This window comes from Salvia hispanica, chromosome 5 (assembly GCF_029641045.1).
Source record: "Salvia hispanica isolate PSC_SH4W2 chromosome 5, Shi_PSC_v1, whole genome shotgun sequence".
NCBI lineage: Eukaryota > Viridiplantae > Streptophyta > Magnoliopsida > Lamiales > Lamiaceae > Salvia > Salvia hispanica.
Genome location: NC_142696.1, coordinates 21769846 through 21796865, shown reverse-complemented (window position 1 = coordinate 21796865; position 27020 = coordinate 21769846). Strand labels below are relative to the sequence as shown.

The window sequence follows — 27020 nt, the reverse complement described above, 5'->3', positions numbered from 1 at the left end:
ATTGACTCATCAACAAAATAATGGTTCAAAAGACTTAAGGATTAAAGAAACTTAATAATCAATATTTCTAGAAGAAAACTTCATAATAATTGAATCAACAAATTTAATCACAAGTAAACATTTTGATATTAACCATGTTACATTTGATGTCATAAATAATTGGATAATCAAAACTTCATTTATCTAATAATGCAAGCATTATAAAATGACATCGATAATCCAAAAACACAATTGATAAACTAGGAATAAAATTCCATATCAATAATCCATATGATATCAAAACCAAACAATATCAAAAACTCTTAAAATTCAACAATGTAAATAAAGCAAAAATAAACTCTTCTGACTTGAACATGATCATCTCGAAAGTCCACCCCTTCTTTTCATCTTTGTTTGAGCAATCACAAGCTTGTTATAAAGCTCCAAAAACGAAAACCTTTTGTCGCTAAACAAAATTTCATTTCTGACTTCATTAAAGCTATCTGGAAGTCCATCAAGGATCATTATATGTTGGGTTTCTGGGTCAACTTTCCCCCCCGACAAGTGAAGTTTATTGAAGTAGCCAAGCATGACTAGGGCATATACCCCCACGTCTTGGCCCTCTTCAAACACATCATGCCTTAAATGCTTCACAGCGATACCAGCTTTTATCTTAGAGGACTTTTCTTCAAACCACGTGGGCTTGTCGACCAACGGCCTTTTGGGTTCGTCAAACCTCTCAAGGGCATTGCCAACACTGGCCAAAACGAAGCCCTTAAGATGACATTCCGTGGTATGCCACTGATCACGAAACTCCTTGTCCTCTCCTTGTAGATGTTATGTGGGCGGACGATCCTTGCTGAGAATCAATTTCAAGTCATTGATCAAACGATCAACATCAAGTTTACTTTTCCATTCCTTAAACAATTCAGAGTCATGCTTCCTCGAACTAAGTATGGCATAGTAAATATCCCAAGTATCAATCATCTTTCGTTCAAGCTGAGAATAAATACCAATAATATAAACATGTAAAATTTCAAAGAATTGCAAATAACCACAAAACAATTCATCAATTTTACATCCACAAAAATCAAGCACAAACGTTCTTCTACGAGGAAGCTGAGTCTTATTCATGCAAGAAATTCATTATTTTTACTAGCCACAATGTCGACAGATAGTCCAGAGACCATAAGAATGGCATGGCTGACTAACAATGCTAAAGCGTATAACCATAAAATTAATCACTAAGGATTCTTTACTTGTGCGTGAACTCCTCTAAATAAAGGTCGAACCGGACAAGCACCTCCTCCTATAGCTCCCTCTAAGCATTATTAAAATTCAATTCTTATAATTTCGCAGCAATATTGCTCCGGTAAAGACCAGTCGCGATATTACTGTAAAACTAATTTTACGATTTTAATAACCTTTATCTAGAGAAGTCAAAACTTACGAACTGGTAATGTTCCTCCCGTAAAGACAGGCCGGTCACTACTTCGCACTAAGACCAATTTTATTTGAGGCCATATACAAACGTGTTGTAATTATCGCTTCATATTTTCTTGTTGGTGGTTTTAATAGTTTAATTATTACTTAAGCAGATAAGGCAGGTATCCACATTCAAAGAATAACTAAACATGTACTGGCTATGCATGCAAGGCAATAAGTACATAGGCGATGCACGAGTTAAACTAGATTTTAACAAATAAAATCATAACTCAAATTAAATATCCATCTTTCATCAATAAAACATGTAAACACATTTACAAAAGGTTCACATAAACATAATGACGAAACTTGATCATTTAATTAAGCATCTAGAATAAATAGATAGAATTAAAATTCTATCTTCACATAAACAAGATTATCTAGACATTAAGTCCAATCTTAAACAATCATACATTATTAGTTAAAATAACGTATCTTGATTATTAGAATTACCTTTTAATACTATTAGGATTTACTTAGATAGAATTAATCCATCCTTATCCTAAAATTAATGTCTAGGTATATATCATAAAAGATTAGCCAAGTCTTAATTTAAAATGCCCACTTGGATATATAAATCCGCATTTATCCAATTAAGACTAAATCCATTTAAAACACACCAATTAAATTCGAGAATTAAAATTCTCATAGCTTTCAAATAAAATCACATGACAAGAAGAATCTTATTACATCTTTAATTCAAAATGATGTTTTCTAGATGAAGTAAAATTCACCTTCATCAAAATTAAAGACAAAATTCAACTTAATAAATAATTAAGGATTTTAATAGCAAAATTAATGCTCTATGAATTTTCATACCTTTAAATCACATTTGATGTTATCTAGATGAAACAAATTCACCTTCATCAAAATTAAAGATAAAATTCAAATTAAACTAGGAATTGAATTCCAATTAAAATCCAATTAATCATTTAATACTTTAATAATTTAGGATTTAAGTAGCATGTTAATGCCAAATGAATTTTTCACTTCTTTAATTAAACCGATGTTATCTAGATGAAATAAAATTCACCTACATCATATTAAAGAAAAAATTCAAACTAGGAATAGGATTCCAATTAAAATCCATCCAATTATTAAACATGTAATTTTCGAAAATTTTGATGGTTTAAAACAATTGAAAAACTCATGTCTTTTCCTTAGGTATATATCTAGGAAATAATTCCATAACACACCAAATAAAATATAGACAATTTTCAGTTAAACCTTAAAATTAAAACATGAAAGCATATTAAGAGAATATTCTTTAAAATTCCATCCAATAAAGGAAAAGCCAAAAATTAGATCAAACAAATATTGAATTTCCTTATGTTAATTACCATGATATTATCTAGATGGAAACAATCCACCAAAATCAACTAATTAACAAATTAAATCAATTTATTTGACCTAATTATTCCAATTGGTAAAATTAAAGAAGGCAATTATTCTCTTTAAATTAGAATCTTGACTTAATTGCAAAATCATTCTAATTCCCACAAGATATTTTAATTATTCTAGGTTTAGGACTTTAATTTTACATGTTTTATGTGGTTAATTGCTATGTGTTAGAGTGGAGTGAATATTTGGATTATATGATATGAATTTGATATAGTTGTGTTATTTGGAATTATTTTGTGGAATGTGATATGGTTATATGTGATTGGTGCAATGGATAAATAAAAGTGCAATTGATATATTTTATATGGCATTAGAAGTACTTGAATAATTGGATTAAAGAGGATATGTGACGGTCTTGCCCTGGGTTCTACGGGTCAAAGAAAATATGTAAAGAGGGGCCTTCGTGGAAAGGTCAAATCAAAGAGGGACCTTCGTGGAAAGGTCAAATAAATATAAGGGACCTACGGGTCGTATACAATGGAAATCTCGGGCAGATACCAGGCTTGATGTGTCACAGAATAATAAAAAGAATGGAGAGGCATATGCATATGAATATTAAATTGTTTATGATATTTATTGCTTCCGGTGATATATTTTGATGAAAGAATGAGTTTGATATTTGTGTGTGAAATTAAAGGTAAGGTTTATATGCACTGAGTTGTGGCTCATATAAACCACTAATATTTTTCAAGAATAAGATATCAGTGAAATTATTCGTTGACATGGGTCGTAAGAACTCCACATGTTATCAAGGTCGGTGGCTGACGCATTTTGGCAACCTTCTCCTCCTCATCATTTTTGCATGTAGATAAATGTGTAGTATATAGAGTGGTGAGAAGGCCCCACTGCAATTTAGAATGGTTTGAAATATGTAATTGATAAATGTTGATTTTTGAAATGATATAATATGTGCGTTTTATGTACTTGAAGCGTGGGTTAATTTATTTAATATTTAAAATTTATTTATTATAAGTAGTACGTCAGATAGTAGTAGAGTACTTTTTCTTTTCTCTTACTTTATTCTCTCTACTTTTTTCTCACCTAACATATTGTCTTTTTATTTAATACATTATACATCATTTTATTAATCTCTGTGCTGAAAAGAAATGTATCTACCACTATAAAACGGATGAAGTATTAATTAGTATCCCATTTGCAGTTCCACCATTAAGAGCATGCACAGCGGTGCTCGTTGGAACGAGCACCCGTCGTGCCACTGGCACGGCGCAGGCCCTGCCCGCCGTTGCGCTCTTGCCAGCAGCACAACCCTGCTCGATGCATCGAGGACCGCCGTGCCGCTGAGCAGGCTGACGTGGTGCTCCATGATTGGCCAACTGTATAGCCATTGGCATTTTCGTTTTTTTTAAAAAAAAATTAAAAAATAATACCAAAAAAAAAAAATCAGATTCCCAAAAATATGGCTGTTTTTTTCCCTTTTTTATTTTTAAAATTTTTTTAATCCCAAAATCATCTATAAATACACACATTCATCATCCATTTTAACATCAAATTATCTCTCAATTCATTATCTGCATCTTCTTCTCTCACTCAAACACTCTCTAAATTCAAAAATGGATATGCAGCCTATGAAGCCTATCTCGCCGCTGCTGCCCCCGCCCCTCCTCCTCGACCAACGAGATCAAATCGGTGCTACATCCCTCATGACCGGGAGGGAGCCCACGAAAGGCTCGTTGCCGACTATTTTTTGCGACGAGTCGCGGTTTCCGACAGATTACTTCCGGTGCCGTTTTCGCATGTCAAAATGGTTGTTTATGCGTATTGTCAACACATTGTCCGCCTGTATTGAATACTTCCAATCACGTAGAGACGCAACCGGTCGGCAAAGTCTCTCGGCGTTGCAGAAGTGTACTTGTGCCCTCCGATAACTTGCTACTGGGCAAACGACTGACCTCTTCAACAAGTATCTGCATGTTGGTGAGTCAACTGGAATCCTATGCCTCAAAAATTTTTGCACCGGCTTTCGTTCTGCTTTCGGTGAGGAATTCCTTCGGGCACCCACCACGAAAGATTTTCAACGGTTGCTTCATCTTCACGAAACAGTCCACGGATTTCCCAGTATGCTTGGCAGCATTGACTGCACGCATTGGAAGTGGAAGAATTGTCCGAATGCTTGGAGGGGGCAACACTTAAGCAGCCACAAAGGCGGCGGCCCAACGTTTATCCTTGAAGCGGTCACCGACTACCGCCTATGGATTTCGCATGCATATTTCGGTGTTGTCGGATCCAACAACAACTTGAACGTGTTCTATTCTTCACCACTCTTCAATGATGTTTTGAATATTGTAGCACCGGTGATCGACTTCACCGTCAACGGAAATCCATACCACATGTGGTCCTATCTTGACGATGGTATCTATCCAAGGTGGCCGACTTTCGTGAAGACGCTCAACAATCCGCAAGATCCGAAACGGGTTCTTTATTCGCAGCGTCAAGAGGCTGCTCGGAAAGACGTCGAAAGAGCTTTTGGGGTCCTTCAAGCTCGATTCAACATTGTGAAGTCCCCGACTCTGCTCTGGTACACAAAGAATATTGTCGATATCATGTACACGTGTATTATCTTGCACAACATGATTATAGCTGGCGAAGGACCGAGGGCGGCTAACTTTACGATGAGGATGAAGCCGGAAGCTCAACCGTAAGATCTCTCTCACGTCGAGGTGAGCATAGGACATTGCACGAGAGGATCGAAACAAGGCACACAATGCGCGAGACCAAAATCCACATTGAGCTACAAGAAGACCTAATCCAACACATTTGGGCAAAATTGGGCCACGAGTAGTGGGTTTTTTTTAATTTTATGAATTTAATTATCTAATTTGTAATATTATTTCAGATATTTTTAATGCATTTTAATATATTGGAATTATTTTTATTTAAATTGAACAATAGAATGGTGAACCCTTGACCATGCTCTTGTGGAAGAGCATGGATGTGGGGTGTTTTGCTCTTGCCAAAGAGTAGGGATTAAAAGTGGGTCCGGGCCCACTTCTATACTCTTGCCAAAGAACATGGACGTGGATGCTCTAAATATGTATCATTTGCTAGCTTATAATTCTTTCCTCATTGTCTTGTCCCATTGAATCATGAATGAATTCTCTGCAAAAAGAAGAGTTTTTCACGGTATGGTTATTACTCTTTACCTATAATAGTACATTTATATGAGATTATTTTGTTTCATTGATGCTAGTTCGTATTTAAGTTTTATCTTGATGTTAGTTTGTTTTATTTTTTGTTAGTTTTGTTTTAATTTTTCCCGTCCGGTCTATAATAGTTCTATTTTTACAAATATAGAAATCACATAAGATTTTGACTGACTATCTATAATATTTTGAAGCTGCAACTTTACACATTTATATCCAACTTCGTCACTCCATAGTTTTCATGCAAAGAAAACACTTAAAGCAACAAAATGACGTAAGGAAGCAAAGAAGATGGAGATCATAAACTATCACATTTGTTTTCGCGCATATGCATAAATCATTAATTTTGAGATTAAGGAGGAAAATAAGGTGGAGGAAGAGTCAAGGGGATATTGGAGTTTGTATTTTATTGTTTATGTTTTTCTTTATTTTGCAATTCTTATTATTGTACAATTAAGGTTGTTCGCACATAAGTTTTTTCATGTCTTACGAACTAGTACTACATTCATCCCTCAAAAATAGAAACTATTTCATTTTTGGTCATCCCTTAAAAATAGAAACTTTCTAATGTTTAGTGTTTTTTTAATTTGTTTTGTACACCATTTTATCTTTTATGACAATATTATTGTTCTCATTATAATACTTTTAGTTGTATATTAAATATTTTATATTTCAATTTAATATTGATAGTATTTTAGTTTTGAAGTATGTATGTTTTAGTGATGATATTTTTATTTGATGTAGAGATCCTATAAGTGTCGCAATTAACAAATATTTTAATGTTAGTTTAATTTAAAATTTATTTAATTTTATATCTATACTTATTTAACATATTGTTACTATATGTACAATATTTTTTTATTTTATAATCTTAGATAATGATGTATTTTTTTTAGGTTATTCACATTGTCTAATTAATTGAATAAAAATACTATTTGTCACGCAAAGCGTGTGGGCTCACACTAATTAGAGTAAATTTATAAGATATTTGTGCTTAGAAATATTAGAGTAAAGGGAATTGCTAAAATGACAATGCTAATTAAAATGACATTGTACCACTAATTAGAACAGTTAGATTCTCAACCAGATTCATCCTTAATCTGCCATGTGGCAGTCTTGGTTTTAAATAAAAAAAATTAGAAATAATGCAAAAGGCTATAATTGGAAATCAACATTGTAGCATATTCTCTCCAAACGTAGATCACGGTATTTCCTCCTAATTGGAAACCAACATTCTAGCAGATTCTCTCCAAACGTAGATCACGGTATTTCCTCCTCCTCTCTTTCTTCAATTTCAGTAGTTAATACATCAAATCTTAAGCAAAAAATCGCCTTCAATCTCTGTAGTTCTCTCAATCGCTTGCATTACTTTCATTCTACTTATTTCAATCTGTGTAATTCTTCCTTCAATTCCGCAGATATTCACTCTCTGTAATTCTTCATTAAATCTTCCATCTTCATTGAATCCATGGAGACTAATGTTTCTGTTGACGTCCAATTCACTAATTTCACAAACGGTAAATATTTACTTATAATCATGTGATTTTTAAATTGCTTATTACAGATCAAGGATTTTGATAGATGACTGAATTTTGCGAATTTGATATGCTATTGGACTCACAAATTTGTATCTTCTCTTGTAAATGAAATTTATGTATTGGGAATTGAATCGTGGGTTTTATATTTCATAACTTACTGCAATTTAGTGATTAAATGCTTGTATTACGCCTTACAGATTTTGTGATTTTGTCTATCAGATTGCTTGACTGAATATGTTATATTGCTTGCTTATGTTTACTAAATTGCATGTCAGTGTTTGGGGATTCCTAGACGATTGAAGAAATTCTCTGATTTCATAAGCTTGCAAATGAAATTTATGTATTTGTAATTAAATTTCATGGAATTCAGATTTAAAGAATGATCGTAATTAATTGATTGATTGTTTTCATTTCCCCATATTGATTTTGTATGCCATATTGCTTGTTTAAATATGTGACATTGCTTACTTATGGGTATTAAAATGCATGTCAGCTTTCAGATGTAATACTCCCTCTGTCCCATGTTACTTGCACTTTTACTTTTCGGAACGTCACAAACTCCTTACATTATTTATAGTTTAAGTTAGAATTAATGCATTTAATTAATATGTTAGTTTAAGTTAAGAGGTCATTTATTAAGTGACGTCTCATTACACTTAAAATTCTAATTTAATTACATAAAAAAATCAATCTCAAATTTACGGCCTAAAATGAAAAGTGCGAGTAGAGGGAGTACTAGATTTTGGGAAAGAGTTGAGAGCAACTCCCTGGCCTTGCCTGATACTGAAAAGAGGAAAAGAGTGGAAGAAGATTTTGTTTCATTGGAAGACCGCATGTAGACACCGAAAGAGTTGAGAGAAACTCATCGGCATTGCTTGTCTGTAACAAGTTTTTTCACGTACTATCATAAAATTACAATCAGTGCTTGTCTCGGAATATGTAATTGCTTGGTTGCATGTATTGGATTGCTTGCTTCGTAATCCGAAATAATATATCTTGTCATTAATTCCATATTTTTCTTTATAATTTAATTGCATCACATATTGAATGTCATGTCAATTTAAAATGTATTGCATGTCAATTTATAATTTAGTGCTTGGTAGTATCAATGATTTAAACAAATTAGTACTTGAAGTTTTTTATAATCAACTCAGAATTCGTATTGCAATTTGCTTGCCAATGTATTAGAATTTGCTACAAGAGTTTGTTTTGCTTACTAATATGTCAAAATTTGTTTACCATTATAAATCATGTCTTATGCGTGTTTAACATTCAATGCCTACACCAAACAAAATAGAAATCTAAAAACCATCAATGTATACTCCAAAAGAAACCAACAATCATCGACCATCAAGAATTAGTTTATTCAAAAAAAATTAATACAAACACAGTGACGTTCATTGTCCTAAAACAATATCATTCACTATTCAAGGTCCGGGATACTCTGCAACCATCTTTTCAACATCAACATGTCCTTTCTTTTGCGCCTCTTCATAGTGGCGTATTGTCGTACTCATTACGTCATCCATGAACTTATTTTTGAGCTTCTATAGATTTCCTTCGAGAGTCCTCCTATTCTGCAGAGCCTGCAGTTGCCTTCCTCTCTTAGCCATCGTTTAATTGTGTCCTGTGTTGCACGATGTAAACTATTACACTTATCATGCACATTCCCATCCATTAGTAAGCAATTTATACACATGTATTTTCACACATTTTCAATGTTATATTCAATCGAACATTAAAGGAGCAATTAATAATCTTGAACAAGCAATTCTAATATACTGAACAAACAATTCGAACATACTGAACAAGCAATTCGAACACTCTGAACAAGCAACCAATTTATTAAGAAATTCTACCACGCTAAACAAGCAATACATTTATCAAGCAATTCCAACGGGCATACAATTCGAAATAGCTAAATACTAATGTATTGACAAGCACATTCCCGGCCATTATAACACACTAAACAAGAATTGTATTTTGACCCACATTTTCAATGCTTATCAAGCAATTATAACACACCGAACAAGCAATACGTTTATCAAGCAATTCTAACACACTGGACAAGCAGTGCTAAAATACCGAATAAGCAATTATCAATCCAATTAATTGTATCAAGCAATTCTAACACAATGGACAAGCAATTCTAAAGTACTGAACTAGCAATTACCAATCTAATTAATTGTATTGAACAATTAACAGGCATACCAAGCAAAAGTCACTTAATCAAACATGAGTCAAGCAATCTGGGATAAGAACCCACATTTGTCAATTATACAGCAAGCATCCTATAAATTATAAACAAGCAATATGTCATATATTATTAAGCACAGAAATGTCATTCTTTTTATTCCCTAAATTTAGCAACTACAAAGCAATCAGATAATAACGTATTAACTAGCAACTTCTCAGCAAGCAATTACATATCCAAAATGTAGCAACCATAGAGCAAGCAAGTACTAAGGCATAAACAAGCGAGTACTAAGGCATAACAAGCATGGAAATAACAATATGTATATCAAGCAATTATAATGCTATTATCAAGCATTTATTAAGCTAATATCAAGCAATAAACGAATAAGCAACTAACAATTCATAAATGGCCAAACTGCAGCAGCAATTACCCATCCATTAGAAGCAATAACCAATCAAAATATTGCATACACAGATTATCATATATTTGATCTGAAAATCAAATCTACACCTGACCCTCTCGCACTGGAGTAGGAATCAATAGCGTCGGATAACTAGCTACGACTTGTAGACAGTGCCCCCTTCACTAGACGCAATCAACAATGTCGAAGTTGGAGTAATGGAGTACAAAGAGCGACGACTTAGAAGGCGATTAGGTTTTAGGAATTGCTGGTGGGAGATTAATCGAGTAGTGGAGAGAGAGAAGGACGCTGAAAATCATAAAATTGATTCTGAAAAAAAAAACGCCGATATACCAAATATGTGGCAGTTTAAAATATTTTGTAATTCCTAAAATACCCAAACAAGCATTATATGATACACTAACAAGCAATCCATACTCTGTTTCTGAAAATTAATCTTGTGCGTCTGTATAAAGGATCTGGCGGATATCATTAGTGTTATGTTGTCACTCTAACTATGGTGTCACCATAGTACTCCCCGCAGAGTAAATTTATAGGAGTACAAGATATTTGTGCTTAGAATTAAAATCTAAGTACAATATTGGAGCATAAAAAAAAAAATCGATCTCTTTGTGAAGAAATAAAGTTTTAACGTTTAGTTGCTAAGTTGAAACCTATAAAAACAATATTTCATTAAAATCCCCTCGTTTAATTTCATTGATTACTTATATCAAAAAGATATGTTATTAGCATATTTCAAAATTCTCTCACTCCCCTAGGCCCAATGAAGGATGCTGTATAGAAAACATTCATATAAGGTCGATTATATGACCGATCTACATTTATCCTACTTTACTTTAACAAATGAATTTATTAAATCATTCCTTTTTATCATATTCTTTTGCAATCAATCGAGCACGATACAATTCCAATTAAACATTGTTATTACGCATGATTTTGTACTGTCCTGTGTTGTTATGATTAATTATCATATGATAATCCATCTAAGATTAAATTGTGAGATTATTTTAATTGAAATTAAGAGTGTGACTATGACTAATTATCACATAATTATTCATATGAGGATTAAATTATAAGATTCAATCTCATAAACTAAATACAATATCATGAGATATAATCTTGCAAACCGAACAATCCTAGCCGTGTCCAATAGTATTCAGATTCCATATCCTGAGAATGAAACTATTAAAGACAATATAGAATGCAATGCTAATATTAAGGTTACTAGTTTACTTTTTTTATTTTTAATGTTAACATCGAATAGCTCAGTTGTGGGCACACAATCAGTTAACATATATTGAGATAGAGAATGTGGTTTTGATGAGAAAATAATTTCCCATATTCACAAGCATTTACAATACAATACAAACATATATATATATATGGATCAACCGCAAAGTTCAGCACAGAGCTGCTGAATCGGTACAGCCGTGGTGCCATTGTTCAGCGCGTATATCTGGCTTTTCCGGTTCTGCATACACGTTAACTGCACTTGATTCTCGTATTGGCTCGACTGCACATTCATACCATCGTCTCAGCTTTTTATTCAAATCGAAAACACTTTAACTAACTCAACACTTACCGCGCATCGTGCTTGACAAGTCCAGAGCGGGGAAGGCACACAACTCAAGTAGTGACACCAAGAGCAATGATCATTCCCATTTACCCCTTTCAGCAGCATTGTCAACCCAGTAGTAAACCTGTACATCATATACATTAAACATTAGTACATCATTTAAATTTACTACATTTAATGGATGGATGAGTGATTGATCATGACCCACCCTGTTATCAATATAATGAGGGCCACAATGAGCATGATACACTGGGACGGCTTATACTTGGGTTTGGATTTGGATTTCGCGGAGGAAGCTATGTAGTCAGGCATCTTTTTTTTGTTGATGTATCCATATTGTGGCCGAATCATAAGCACAAATCCGAGCATAAACCCGGTCAGGAATCCGCCCAAATGGGCAAAGTTGTCGACATGAGGGAGGATTCCTACGGCCAGATTGACGATAATGATGAGCAGAAGACTCATCAGCGATTGCACCTGACCACATTGTTTCCATTTTCATTTCATTTGCTTGTGTATAAAATTGAGAGTGATGTGGAGTAATTAATATTATTGGGCATGCACCTTGTTCTCGTATATGGACCAATTGATAATGAGTTCAGAGAGCATTGCGCCGAGCAACCCGAACAGGGCGCCAGAGGCACCAACTGAAATGGTGGTCCGTACGTATAGAGCCGAGGCCAAACTGCCACCGATTCCGGATATAACATACACCCCACCAAGCCGGGCTGTTAACATTATTATTGTACTATTTCAATCTTATATAGTTTAATTAGTATGTTAATTGAAGGGAATAAGGGGTGAGTACCAAATCCAAACTCTTCCTCCATCCGAAACCCAACAAATACAAAACTCAGCATATTAGCCAATACATGAAATACTCCGGCGTGCAGCCACATACACGTCACCAGCCGCCACGCCTCGCCGCCTTCCACCACCTTTTTAACATCCATAGCGCCCAATTCCAATAGCCTGCACCAAATATATAATCATTTCTTTTAATTAATGTACAAAATAAAGTAATACGGAGCCGCGTACGTGGCGGCGGAGGGGCCGAGCAAGGGGTTCTCGTGGATGCCCTGGAAGGAGAAGCGGCCGAGGACGGAGGCGCCGATGCATGTATGGGAGTGGGAGGGGCAATTGTTGAGATACATCGCCACTAAAAACAAGGTGATGTTGATCAAGATGATGGTGGGAGACAGCCACGCGACCCATTTGGAGGGCTCCGGCGGCGGCGGTGGGCGCGGCGGCCGTGATCGGCGGGGCGGCTTCTCGCTCCGGCGGGTCGGGATTTGGATCGCTGCCTCGGGCGCCGGCGAAGAGGCGATCGGGGTCCTTCCCATCGGAGAAGCTGTCAATGGATGAAATTTATGTGTGGATGATTTTGATCGTTGCACATTGGCGGGGATGATTGGATTTTTTTTTTGGTTATTTCTGGATGCATGAATGAACCTTATGTTTGGTTGATGTAAACCAAGCGTTTTTGTTTACACAAGCACCCAAATCTTCCCATTTTCTTATATATAGAGGTACCACTAGTATTAGATATGTTGGATTAATTTAGTTTCACTTTTTCACCAAAGGCGATCGAGATCAACCAACGGATCATACTCTCAATTCTCAAACATACGTAATTTGATGATTGGCTTAATTATATACTCCACATATGGTAAGAAGATCACGAGATTTTGTGGATTTTTTAAATAGCGCATAATTGCAATACATAATCAAATCACACACATATTGACATATATAAAACCTTTGTTGAAATCTTAACTCAAAATCTCACGATTTTAATTGCTATAATTAAATTAACCCCCTCACGAAATGGCTTTATAAATATATTCAGAATAAATAAAAGTCAAGAGCAGCACAATTGAATCGGAACGGTCTAATTGGAACCATTCATATACCGTGTTTCTCTCTCACTCCGTTCCACTGTTGCTAGCATGCACACAAGAAAAATCACTCCAAAAAAAATGGTCCAATAATTTGATGTTCCATAGCAGAAAGCTGTCGAGAAGAACATCAATGGAGAATCATCCTAGATCCCTCAACAAATTCTGGATCGGCTCATGCCTCATGTTCGTCTGCTGGTATCTCCTCATCTACGCCTACGATTGGTCGTCTCTCTCCCTCCCCAGCCTCTCCTCCCTAGCCCTCGATTCAGTCTCCACCGACAAAAGGAATCAGTCGTCGAGTTCGAATCTCGACTCCACCAAGCGGATTGCGGAGAGAGAGAAACGGTGCAGAGGCAGATACATATACGTTCACGACATCCCGAGCCGATTCAACGCGGATTACATCAAACAGTGCCGCCTTCTCAACAGGTGGCAGAACATGTGCCCTTACTTCGCCAACGACGGCCTCGGCCAGCGCCTCCGCCCCGGCTGGTTCTCCACCAACCAGTTCTCGCTCGAAGTCATCTTCCACAACCGGATGAAGCAGTACGACTGCTTGACGGAAAATTCATCCAAAGCGGCCGCGGTTTTTATCCCCTACTACCCCGGCCTCGATGTGGCGCGGTACCTGTGGGACCCAGCCAAAGCGGCGCGGAAGGACTCGGACGCGAAGGATCTTTTCCGGATGCTGAAGGCCCGGCCCGAGTGGGGGGCTATGGGCGGGAGGGACCACTTTCTGGTATCGGGACGGATCACGTGGGATTTTAGGAGGACGGGTGTGAACGTCACGGATTGGGGGAACACGGTGATGGTGCTGCCCGAGGCGAGAAACATGACTATGATTGCGATCGAGTCGAGCCCGTGGGACCGGAACGACTTTGCCATACCTTACCCGACCTACTTCCATCCCTCGACCGATGGCCAGGTCTCTGGCCACCAGACCAAGATGGCGAAGCAGAAGAGGAGGTTCCTCTTTTGCTTCGCTGGCGCTCCCCGCCCAAACATGGCGGCCTCGATCAGGGACCAGATCATGGCGCAGTGTTTGGCTGCGGGGAGGAGGAAGTGCAGGATGATGGAGTGCAGGGACGACAAGCGCAACTGCATGAAGCCGGAGAATGTGATGAAGGCGTTCGAGAGCTCGGTGTTCTGCCTGCAGCCACCCGGGGACTCATTCACTAGGCGGTCCACATTCGACTCCATCCTCGCGGGTTGCATCCCAGTCTTCTTCACCCCGGCCTCGGCTTACGTTCAGTACCTTTGGCATCTGCCTAAGGATCACGCCTCCTACTCGGTGCTGATACCGGAAGGCGATGTGAGGCGGGGGAACGTGAGCATTGATGCCGTTCTGTCTCAGATTCCAAAAGATAGGGTTGAGGAGATGAGGGAGAATGTGATCAAGATGATTCCGAATGTGATATACGCGGATCCGAGGTCGAGGTTGGAGAAATATGATGATGCGTTTGAGTTGACGATTAGGGGGGTGATTAATAGAGTGGAGTGGCTGAGGAAGGAGATGAGAGATGGGAGAAATGAGAGTGGTGAGTTTGATTTGGAGTTTAGTTGGAAGTATTACACTTTTGGAAGTACTGAACCACATGAATGGGATCATTATTTCAAGAGAGGGGGTTAGTGGTATTAGTTCCATTGTGTGAAAAAATGTATTTCCAACTGTTTTCATAGTAGTCATTCTGATCATACGTGATTTTGTGAAATTTCTTAGCATTCTCCATAATTTTGGATATATGGAGTTACTTGCTTTGAAATTCATTTTTTTATGAGATGAAGATAAATTTACATAACTTGTGTACACGATCTCCCTAAATTTTGAACCGCGCGACGATTGATTTTTTAACCATTCTGTTTTTAGTGTCTAATTCAACACAATGATGAGAAGATATGCATAACTTGGGATGAAAGAATCGTGCCTAATTTTTGGATGAAATATTTTACCTTTTTGATTTTTAATTTGACACAATGATATGAAGATATGCAAAAATTTCCGAACATTATTAGATTCAAGGACAATAAAGATCCTTGGCTTGTAGGCAAGCTGTTTTAAAGTAAAAATTTTGTAAATATTATACGAAAAAATATAGATTTATTATTTATACTTATACCCCTATTTTTTCACCTTTTCGTATTATTAGTACTCCTTCCGTCTCATTAAAGATGACTCACTTTCCTTTTTAGTTTGTCCCAACCAAGATGGCCCATTACTTAAAATGAAAACACTTTTATCTCTACTTTATTCTCTCTCTCCTACTCTACTCTCTCCTCTCAACACACAAAATAAAGTCGCATAAAATCCCGTGCCGCCCAAGGAAGGGATCATCTTCCTTGGGACGGAGGGAGTATGAATTTTGTTTCTTGTTGCTCTTTGATTTATTTTACTACTACTACTAAACTTGAATAAATTTTAATGAATTTATGTTTTAGAATCCAACTTGAAGTCCATCTCCAAAATAAACTTGTAGTTATAGTAGTACTTGTTTTGGAATATATAATTAGAGACGTGCAAACAATTGGGTAATCAAATCATAAATTTTTAAAGCCAAGGGCATTTCCGTCAAAAAGAAATCCAAGCCCTTGATTGAAAATTTGAAAGAAGACCCCAACCTCAAAGCCAAGGGCATATCCGTCACCTAAAATCGTCTACGCTTTGTGGCCACAAACAGTATACCTACAAATAATGAAATTACAGAAAAATATCTAAAATCGTAATGAAAATCGGGAAATTGGTTATGCTTTGCCAGATTTGGTAGTTCATGGCCGGCACGTGCTCCCCGGTCATCCCCCACGTGATCGGTTCCACCGTCGTCGAGCTATCCAGAACGGGTTCTCGAACCAGAGCGCCTCTCTCTGTCCGTATATCCTCCCGGAGCTACGCCGTTCCGACCACCGCGCCGTACGAAGGACCATCTTGTATCTTCGTCGGACCAGTAGAAACTGCCAGTCAGGAAACCCTTGAAGCATTATATTGTCAAGTGAGAGAGTAATATACCGTCCTCTTTGCTAATTTCGAATTACTAATTTGGTGCTCACTCATTTTTTGGGTTGTTTTTTTCGTAAGGCTCGTGATGCTTACTATAGCGGCCAGCCGTTGATTGTCGATGACATGTTTGACAAAGTTGAGGTGAATTTTATGAATAGCTTCAGTTTTTGTTAGTATTGTTCCTTGATTTGATTCTCATGGTTGTGCAAGTGTTGATTATAGAGATGCTGTTATGACAGTTAAAACTCCGGTGGTATGGCTCCAAATGCGTTGTGAAGTATCCGCGTTGCAGTCTCAGGCGCCAATCTACCTACGCCGATGCTCAGGTTATCTTTTTTTATAATGTTCTCCATCATTATTATCTATTAAACGACCCTTTTTTGGCAAATAGGAGTATATCTGTTAGTAATTGTTATTTAGTCGATACCCTAGTGCCTCTAAGAGTAAGGCTGCAAATTAAAGAAAAGAAAGTTTCTTTTTTATTTGGTTTTATGTGAGCCTCTCTATTGATGAGTGATGTTTTTACTCTCCCCAATATAAAACTAATTCAGCTGCTTAAAATAGGAAACAAGTAGTACTAGTATTATTTTGATTATTTCAACATCTTTGATTCCATGCTTAAGAGTTAAGACCTTGGGTGGGCAATGTAACACATGCAAACTTATTGATGCTAAAATTGATACATAATGGAGCAATATTAGATGTTATATATTCTATAAATATCTATAGCAAGAATTGGGAGACTTAGCCCGATGATATCATTGTGCAATTTAGATGTGCTGAGAGAGTTCCAGACTTAACACTGTAGTCCTTAATATCATACTCATGTCTTGTCTAGTAGTAGCACAGAATCTCGCGCTCCCGGTCGTAGCATGGCTTCTGTTGTGCAATGTTTTTTTTTTTGCATGTATTAATGCTAATTGTTCGTGACATTAGCCTTCTTTTCTCTGCATCTGATATTGAAGAACATGCATGTAGGGCAGGAAGATCCTTCACAAGTTTTTGCATTGGCAAGTGTATGGCTCTTGATCTTTGGGTTTGGTTCTTCAGCCTGTCTCTTACCTATAGTATACGGCATTGCTCGAGCTTATAACGATGCATTCAGTTCTGGATATTCAAATATTAACCAAGGACCATCTCTAGCACTCCTTGCAACATTCAATGGCGTGCTCTTCATGTTGTTTGGTTCTGTGGTTGGGTACCCCATTGTATCAGCGTCTGGTAATGAAATATGCAGTCTACAAAAGTAGTTACTCATACACTATTTCTTTAGTTTTCACCTCTGATGATTAAGTAGTCTTTATACCTAGTACTCCGTATAAGTTATTTGTTTTAATTCATTAATCAATCTGACTTGGTATTCTTTAATTGTCTAATGCTGAACAAACTTATATTTGCCCCTATGTGTTTGAAAGACCAGCTGGTATTTCTTCTGCAACTCATCTCATTCAGAGAACTGACTCACTAATTAATGAGTATTATCCATATAATTGACCTTATTATATTAAATTGTGTATGCAGTGTCATTGCAGAAAGTAAAGACATGTGAATGTGATGCGTATGGAAGTTAGAAATGTCTTGCTCATATAATTCAAAAATACAGGTTTAAACTTAAAATCATCAAAACAAAGTTTTCCTGGACAAAGTCCTGAAACATATTTGGTTACAAAATTTATTCACTATTCACTACTATTGTGAATTTGTGATTAGATTTGGAACTATGTGAAACTGAAATAAAGTAACCCCTTTTGCTCATCAGCTCCTCTTTGTGGTTGATGGTGAACTTGCTTTGGGAATATGTATTAGTCACTTGTATGCATGGGAGGGTCGCAATTCTAAATTGAGTTGGGGGTTCGACCAAATTTGACTGCTAACTTGTGTAGTGAGGAATTTGGTGAGCTGTGGATTACATTAAGTTCCCTTGTTCAACTTATCAAGAAAGGCTTTAGCATTGCTATTATGTCCAGTAGGTGGCATGAAATTTTGAAATGTGGAGTAGTTCATTCTCATGTGACTATAAATTCTGGTACAAATTTAAGAGCATGTTGCCTCGTTTGGGGCTCAATTGAGATGATGATATCTCTGTTGCTGAAATGTGTAATGAAGTTAGTTTGCTAGGTCACGTTGCATCAGAACCCCCATTTTCCAATCTTACAGTTTCTTATTTAGATTTCATTTATTTTGTCTTGGCAAATTACTTGTAGTTGGTGCACTTAAGGGACTCTGGAAGAATGATCTGGTGGCACTGAAAGGGGTATGCCCAAATTGTGGCGAAGAGGTTAGTGTGAAAAGTTCACTGTTCACCAACTGAACTTCCTGTCATATTTCCTTCTATATGCGAAGATGTGATTCCCACTGAGGTATTTTGAGCTAAAGATTGAATGATTACATTTTTTTCAGGTATTTGCTTTTGTTAGATCTGATAGTTCCAATGATTCCCCACATAGAGCGGAATGTCATGTATGTGAAAGCTCACTGGAATTCAGAACAAAGGTTGAGGTACTTGAGTTACGTATTTCTGTAAGTATATTGATGAACTCTCTCAGTTTTGAAAATGCCTATAGATAGTTTTAGCTTCAAATATAATGTAGTGGTGAATTTAGTACAAATTAAGTACGCCCGTCTAACTATTAAGTTTGCACTGCCAAATAGGCAAATACAAATACAATCTTGTGAAGAGCTAACATTAAGTTGGGAGTTTGCAGCTAACATTTTTGAGAAATAAATCATTTGGACAAATTATTTTGCAAGCTGCAATGACAGAATCAAAAAAAGATTGTACTATGCATATGCTGTTTTGCTACAGGGCAAATGAGCATTACATTTCGTTTTTTTCTTCTTTTTGCTCATTTAACAGCTCTAATAGCACTACAGCTGGTTTAGTGTCTTGTTGGGAACCATCGAGTCTCAACAAGGTATTGGAAATTGACTATTGACAGGAATCTCCTGTGTCCTTTATAATTGCAGCAATCTGTCTCAAGACCAGGTCGACAATGGGTACATGGTCGGATCTACTTAGTCCGGGGTAAACGTCAAAGATGGAAGTAAGCAAGAATTCTTTGTCTCGCACACAGACTAAACCAGTTCGCATAGGAGGGCTTTCAAATGATTGCCTCCTTATCAAGTTAATGAAAGCAATGCTGAAATATTCTGATGGAGACTGAACTGCAGCGTATTTCGTAGTAAAGTTCACACTAAGGAACATAGCTTCCAAAGTTCTGCAGTAGCAACCTCATCACATATACTGAAGAATTAGCCCGAGTCTTAGTGCATCTGCTTATGTATTCTTGAAATAGGATTTCCTTCCATGCGCCACAGTCTGTTATCTTGATTTCTCTTATTCTTCACTCATTTGTTGTGAACATCTACAATTGGTTGTATCCGAAAGAGATTGTAAGTTTTATCTTGATTTCTCTTATTCTTCACTCATTTGTCGTGAACATCTACAATTGGTTGTATCCGAAAGAGATAGTAAGTTTTACCGATTTTGTTTCCCGAGCACTTAAGTTCTTAGACAAAATTCAAGGTTGTGTGGGAATTTCACATGCCTTATAAACTTAGTTGCACCCTTTTAAAACTAAAACATTTTAAAGTGATATCTGAAAATCGACAATTTCTTTGTGCTCCTATATTGTAATGAAGTTGATGAATATGACAAAGCTAAGTGTAAAAACATGAAGAAGTCCACACCAGGCATTTGAGGTGAGGTAGATGGCATTGCAGATCAAGCAATACTGGAATTAATACAGTCGCAGTTGAGCAAAATCGGAAATCCATGTAATGAAAACAAATAAGTAGCATAGAAAACAGAAGCAAACGACGAAGAAAGTTTTATCCGATCAAAGAAATGCAAGTAGTATTTGCGAAACAATCTGAGGAAAGTAACCAGCCACAATGAAAGCAGAGGAAAATCTCACCCATGACATTTTCCAAGAAAAGAGAAATTAGTAGAACTGCAGATTGCAACTAGATATCCCAGTCTGGAAAATTTCATAAAATGTCTTTACCACTAACCAAACTCTACCATCAATTACTTCTACTTGAAGAGTCGAACATTATACTACTATTTGGAGGAGAAGATACAAGCAAAATATCGATGACACCTATTTTTTCCAACAAAGCTACAGCCAATATAAGGCCATCATTCAGTTAAACTGGTTTCCTGATTAGAGTTCAGTACAGCTTCCTTCAACTTTCTTATTATCAAGGCACCCATTTTTTTCAACTTGCACCCTCAATTCTTCAATAATGCTACTCAAATGACCAACGAGCAAGCTAGTTTTGCGCCGTCCCTCAGCTTCCACATCACCAATAGTCTTCAAATCTCCATTCTTCTGAAGGTACTCTCCCAAGACACCCTCCGCATTATAATCATCAGCCCGAGCAACCCAGCCATACATGCCATCTGAATGCGAGGCTGCCAAATAATCCTTCTTCCCATGATGACCGACCTCAAATTCCTTCTCGAACATAACAGCATTATAGAAACCAGACCAGTCTCTCTTAAATTCCACCACTGCACACTTACCATCAGAGAGTGGTCGGATTCTGGCAGGATCAAATCCTCTCTTGGCAAGATCGGTTTTGAGTTTGGAGATACTCTCTCCATCAAGATTTGCTACAACCCCCATCCAAGGCCACACAAACAGCACACTCACACCGTCCTTTGGGGAAGGCTCGACAGTTAGCCCAGCAAGTTCTAGAGCCAAACCTTCCTGGTCAAGATCATTCTTCATGTATTTGACGAGACCCAAGTGCTTCCCCTTGTGCTTGATGTCCCTGTTCTGTGAGCCCTTGCCAACATCCGAGGCATGCTGAAGAAGGTCCTTGAATGCATAAACCAGCTTCTTCTTCCCTGGGCAGAACGGGCACCTGAACTTCTCAGTCGAAAACTTCACCTTGTGGCTTTCAACCCTCAACTGCTCGTAGCATCGATCAACATACTCATCCAACTCTGAATCGCTTATATCAGTTTCGTCTTCGGACGAGTAAGACATCTTTCACAGGATGGAACTAATGGAAAGTTAGTATAGCAGAGAGAGACATTTTGCTTAACACATCAAAATTCAAAACTGCATGTGGAGCTAAACAAATTTTAACAGTACATATAATTAACTTCATTATGATGACATAAAATGACAGATTCTATTAATAAGATCACAAGATAATTATTGCACTGGTGTTCACATTTTTTGCAGAGCTCCAGCTAAAGCAAGAAACCTTGGTTGCTTCTAAACAAGAATTTTAAGGAAATGGAACACAAAAAAGCTTTCAAAAGAGAGACATCTCTCAATGCATGGTTTCTGAACTTCTTTCACGTTTTATAAGAAATTAATGATTTCATTAAACTCTAAAGAGATGACAATGTGCAAAAAAGAATTGTACTGTGTGACTACTTCGAACATAACGTTTTAAAAAAAAAAGGAAAACAAACGACATACAAGCGCTGTAAATAAGGGGAAATGCAAATGACTGCTAGAGTGGGAAGAGATTCATCCTTGATCGTGAAGGAGATAGATTATTTACCTTTTGAATTCGACTCCCAGCTGTGGCAAGGAGAGAGAGAGAGAGTACTGTTGGAGTTGTTCTTTGAATGGGAAAGTGATTTAGGGTTTCTGAATCCCTCGAAAACGTCTCTAAATAATCCAACTGTGGCATTTACTGTTTCAACCCGAGCCAACGTCGACTTTCGGGATTCAATATTTATGATTCACATTACAATATTTAATCCAGTACTTTTCAACCTTTCAAGTTTCAATTTTTTATTGTAACTAATTCTTTTTAATTTTATAAGGGTCCGTTTTGTCAATTACTCCCTCTGCATGCGAATAGGAGTTTCGTTTTTTTCATTTTGGTCCGTCCGTGAATAGGAGTCCTGATTCATAATTACCATAAATGGTAAGGAGACCTCACATTCCACTAACTTGTTCCACTCACATATCATTTAAAAACTAATATATAAAGTGGGACACATATTCCACTAACTTTCTTCCAACTACTTTTCTTAACATTTCTTAAAGCCCGTGTTGAAAATAAATGGGACTCTTATTCGCAGACAGAGGGAGTACCATTTTTCTAGACAGAGTTTTGATGTTGAAAAACAAATCTGTATCTAAGTTTGCTTTTTTTTAACTGTTGTTTGTTTTGTCCGATTTTATTTCTTTGGTTTGTATATCAATTGTTTGGTTTGTCTGTAATGACTATGTGTAGGGTACACAATTTCTTTTCTACCCCTCTATTATTTAACTATTTCCAAGAGAAACCATAATACATATTGGACCTTTTTTGTGAAAATTTCTTCATTCCCGCACGCAGCTGTCTCTCATATTTTTGCCAAGCTCAGCTACTCCAAATTATTATATGAGCCGCATTATCAAACTTGTATTCGAATATACAACCAAATAAATGACAAATAGGAATACGCGCCTTAAAATGTTTCCATCTCCAATCAAAGAAGGAATCAACGCAACCTTCTTTGATTGGTTCGGGTTTCACAACGAACATACAATGCAGTTTCAATACAGCTTCCATTACCTCGTGCACGTACCGTGAAACAGTATCCCCTGACCTCATAAAATCAAAACGAACAATTCGGTTCTTCTTATGATGCGCTAATACACCGAGAAATATAGCAACCTGCTCTTCAATGCGAAGGAACCGTCTTTCACGCAAAACACGCAACTCTCGAAACAATCGACAAAGCCGCCCGAACGCATTACGGTCCATCCTGAAATTTACTAGGCAAACTGTATCTGTAACTCCAACAAGCCGGTTTAGGTGGTCAATTTGTCTCGGAATCCTATTTAGAATGCTATATGGGAGCACTGTTTGTAGCTTTCTTCTTTTCGATTGGCGAAGACGATTTAGGATGAGATGTAGTAAAGCCATGTGTGTAACTCGAAATTTTTGCATTATGTCTTCTAGTGTATGCATCACATACTTGTCAAGTTTCTTAGCACGATTCTTGCCAACAGAATTGTTCCTAACAACATTCATATCTTCTGGGAACGATTACAGTAGCTGCAAGGGAGAATATAATTCTTCTTAGGTGAACAAAGTTGATGTATCATATTTTGTATGAAATTAATATGGAAAGAACTAAGTTATGCTAAAAAAATGCAGTGAAGTCAGTAGAACAATCCAACTGCTATTCGTATTGCACACACAAACCAAACCCTCCATCCAATATTTTGGATGGATTTTGTCTTACACAAAAAAGTTATTTGCCTTGCACACTCAACCAAGACCCAAATCCAATTTTTATTACTTGAATCAATCATTTTGGGTTAGACAATTTTGTAATCAAATCAGAAATTTATGAAACCCATAGATCGATTTGGATTTGGGTAAGAAAAACAACAAAACAAATCCGAAATTTAGGACTTCAATCGATCGATTTGGCTAAGAGAAAGAACAAAACAAATCAAAATATGTTGTGAATTAACAGTTCGTTGCATTATCGAGGTATAAAAAACACCTATGTGAGCGAATTACATAATCTAATAGAGGACACACCTTTCACATCGGATCGACAGCGATCGAACTGCTAGGGCTGCTGAAAAATACGACCTTCGTCCTCGCCGTCGGATTTCGAGTGCGATTGCAGTTTGTAGCTACCTCAGGCGACGAATTTGGGGTTTTCGTCTTCGAGCTCTTGCGCCTTGCAATGTTCCCCAAATTTGGAGAAGGGCATATTGAGTGTACGAAGGTGGGGTAGAGAAGTAATTGGATTGTGATTTCAGAATGTTGTTAAAACTCAGAAATTGTATCGCAGCTTTTTTTTGAGATTAATAAACATTCCATTACGACCTATATTCATCGGGTCGCCCTATTTTAAGCGGGCCTTGCAGAAAAGGTAATTGACAAACCGAATAACCGTGACAAGTAGTTACCATTTCTTAAATGGCTATTACTTATAGACCGAACCAACCCTAAGTAAATAGAAAGAAGACAATAACTTTGAACCCGATTTAACCACTCTACTCTACCTACAATTAGGACTTTGTGACAATTTTTAACATGGTAGTACTATAATATGACTATGTCACGAGCACGCACAAAATTAATGAATTTAGGTCAAGTGTTGTTGAGTTTGGCTCATTATCAGATGACCTAATAACAACTTGACGATTTCAATTTGGGTTACGGTTGGGTTCGGATTATCCGTTAAAAAATAAAATTATTATTTTAATTATTTTATTAATTAAAATATGCTAAATTTTATTATTTAGATTTAAATCGTGATAAAATTTAATCATGTTATGACCGGTTTTAATTGTGTTATCATATTTTATCGTGTAATATCATGTTCTGCTAGTTATCGTTTCTTGTCAAGCTAAATTGGTACTATGCAGTAACTAATACTACCTCCGTCCACTAAAATTTGTCTCATTTTCCCATTTCCGTCCGTCTCTTAAAATTTGTCTCATTCAATTATACCATTTTTGGTAGTGGACCTAGAGATGTCAAGTGGACGCCCGACCCAGCCCGGTTGTGGGCCGACCCAGGCCCGGCCCATTAGTGAAATAGAGCGGGCCTGGGCTGGGCTTAGTGGGTTAATCGAGCTCCAATTAGGTTGTTTTCTAAACCTAGGACCGGCCCGGGCCCAGGACCACCTGAAACCCAGGCCAAGCCCGGGACCAGCCCAGGCCCGACCCATGACAACTCACTTATGTAATTAGTAGATAAATTTGTTCCATATATCATTTCAAAATTTCAAGTGTTCCACTTTTTCTAATAACTTTTAAAAGAATAATGCGTACAAATATACAATGAAACATTATTAATTCATTGTTACTTTTAGACCACCAGTTATTTGGCATAATTGATGAATTCAATTAACAACATCGTGTGAACTAATATATTAATTTGCATAATGATTAGTTGACTAATTTTTCTCTTTCAGGATTAATTGATCTTATTTTTAGATTTAATCATAATTTGCATAATTATAGGGATTACTTGTTCACTAATATATCCTATAATTAATCGTGTAATTGTGTTATGACAAATTTGACAAATTAATCGTTGTTTCCATTACTATAGTGGATTCTTAAGTTAAAAGTAGTGATTTACATAATTATAGATATTAATAGTTAATTGGTTTATTTCTATCAAAAATAATTCCATAATTATAGTGATGAATTAATTAAATTTTTATAAGCATTAGATTAGTAGATTTTGATTCCTGATTTCGAGGGATTATATAAAACTATATGGTATATTTTTGCTTGTATATAAATCAATATACATATGACATATCAAGACATTAATATTATATTTTATGAGTGTATATATGCGTGTAGTATGTTCTTATATATCTTTTTACATTTTGTAGAAATATATGAATGTGTATTATGTTGAATCCTAATTTTATGGGAAATGTATTTATGTGTCTATATAGTATACTACTATCTCAATATATTTTGAGTAAGTTTGATAATAAATCACACGTTTATAACTCTACTCAATATTTCAATTAATATATGAAAGTTGGCCCGGCCCACTTATTAACTGGGCTCGGGCTGGGCTGGGCTCATCTATGCAAACCAAAACCCAGGCCCGGCCCAGACCGTTCTAGACATGGGCCTGGGTCGGGTTGGGCCTAAATGTCATCAGACTGGGCCGGCCCGACCCACTTTACACCTCTAAGTGGACCTCATATTCCACTAATTCATTCATAATCACATTTTATTATAAAACTAATATATAAAAGTAAGACCCACAATCCACTAACTTTTTCAACTCACTTTCCATTACATTTCTTAAAACCCGTGTCGGGTCAAAGTGAGACAAATTTTGGTGGACGAAGGTAGTAACATTAATGGTAGAGCTGACAATTTTCAATACACCACAACAATATGACGTGAACACACAAAGTTAATGGGCTGGGATCCGATAAGAACCCAACGATTTCGGTTTGGGTTATGATTTAGCTTTATTGGATTGATCTGATAACGACTCAATATGCACGGGTCCTACCTAGAATTATACTCCCTCCGTCTACAATTTAAAGAGCACTTTTCACTTGGCACGAGTTTTAGGAAATTATTTGATTTTGTGACGAAAAGTAAAGGGAAAAAGTGAGTGGAATGTAGGACCTATTTAAAGTATTAACCCAACGATTTCGGTTTGGGTTATGATTTAGCTTTATTGGATTGATCCGATAACGACTCAATACGCACGAGTCCTACCTAGAATTATAATTCCTCCGTCTACAATTTAAAGAGCACTTTTCACTTGGAACGAGTTTTAGGAAATTGTTTGATTTTGTGAAGAAAAGTAAATGGAAAAAGTGAGTGGAATGTAAGACCTATTTAAAATATTAATTTTATATTAGATTGTAAGTGTAAAAAGTTGATGAAATGTG

At 36.6% G+C, this 27020-nt stretch overlaps 4 protein-coding genes and 1 long non-coding RNA gene across 7 annotated transcripts; 2 read left to right on the top strand and 3 right to left on the bottom strand.

The window, feature by feature from the left end:
• Positions 1-11451: 11451 nt before the first annotated feature.
• LOC148926449 (RHOMBOID-like protein 1) lies at positions 11452-13202 on the bottom strand. The gene is made up of 6 exons (XM_089059664.1): positions 12797-13202; positions 12567-12730; positions 12323-12486; positions 11967-12235; positions 11765-11882; positions 11452-11695 (listed from the first exon to the last, which is right to left on the bottom strand). The coding sequence occupies exons 1-6, from the start codon at positions 13099-13101 to the stop codon at positions 11570-11572; spliced, it is 1146 nt and encodes a 381-aa protein (XP_088915790.1). The 5' UTR covers positions 13102-13202; the 3' UTR covers positions 11452-11569.
• A 411-nt stretch (positions 13203-13613) lies between these two features.
• LOC148926448 (putative xyloglucan galactosyltransferase GT11) lies at positions 13614-15452 on the top strand. The gene has a single exon (XM_089058673.1). It carries the CDS (start codon positions 13754-13756, stop codon positions 15287-15289), a length of 1536 nt encoding a protein of 511 aa, XP_088914799.1. The 5' UTR covers positions 13614-13753; the 3' UTR covers positions 15290-15452.
• A 914-nt stretch (positions 15453-16366) lies between these two features.
• Positions 16367-20076, top strand: LOC148926447 (PGR5-like A protein). 2 transcript variants are annotated; one of them, XM_089059526.1, is made up of 7 exons: positions 16367-16643; positions 16730-16792; positions 16891-16977; positions 17635-17872; positions 18856-18929; positions 19052-19150; positions 19619-20076. In XM_089059526.1, exons 1-7 carry the CDS (start codon positions 16425-16427, stop codon positions 19697-19699), a joined length of 861 nt encoding a protein of 286 aa, XP_088915652.1. In that variant the 5' UTR covers positions 16367-16424; the 3' UTR covers positions 19700-20076. The 2 variants fall into 2 exon arrangements, with proteins under 2 accessions (XP_088915652.1, XP_088915651.1); XM_089059525.1 differs by having other exon boundaries at positions 19052-19171.
• A 519-nt stretch (positions 20077-20595) lies between these two features.
• Positions 20596-22317, bottom strand: LOC148926446 (protein INVOLVED IN DE NOVO 2-like). 2 transcript variants are annotated; one of them, XM_089058287.1, is made up of 2 exons: positions 22178-22317; positions 20596-21648 (listed from the first exon to the last, which is right to left on the bottom strand). In XM_089058287.1, the coding sequence occupies exons 1-2, from the start codon at positions 22307-22309 to the stop codon at positions 20818-20820; spliced, it is 963 nt and encodes a 320-aa protein (XP_088914413.1). In that variant the 5' UTR covers positions 22310-22317; the 3' UTR covers positions 20596-20817. The 2 variants fall into 2 exon arrangements, with proteins under 2 accessions (XP_088914413.1, XP_088914414.1); XM_089058288.1 differs by having other exon boundaries at positions 20596-21664; positions 22178-22294.
• Positions 22318-22995: 678 nt separating this feature from the next.
• Positions 22996-24438, bottom strand: LOC148926445 (uncharacterized). Its single transcript, XR_016130179.1, has 2 exons — positions 24167-24438; positions 22996-23671 (listed from the first exon to the last, which is right to left on the bottom strand). It is a non-coding gene; the product is annotated as an uncharacterized LOC148926445 (long non-coding RNA).
• Positions 24439-27020: the final 2582 nt, after the last annotated feature.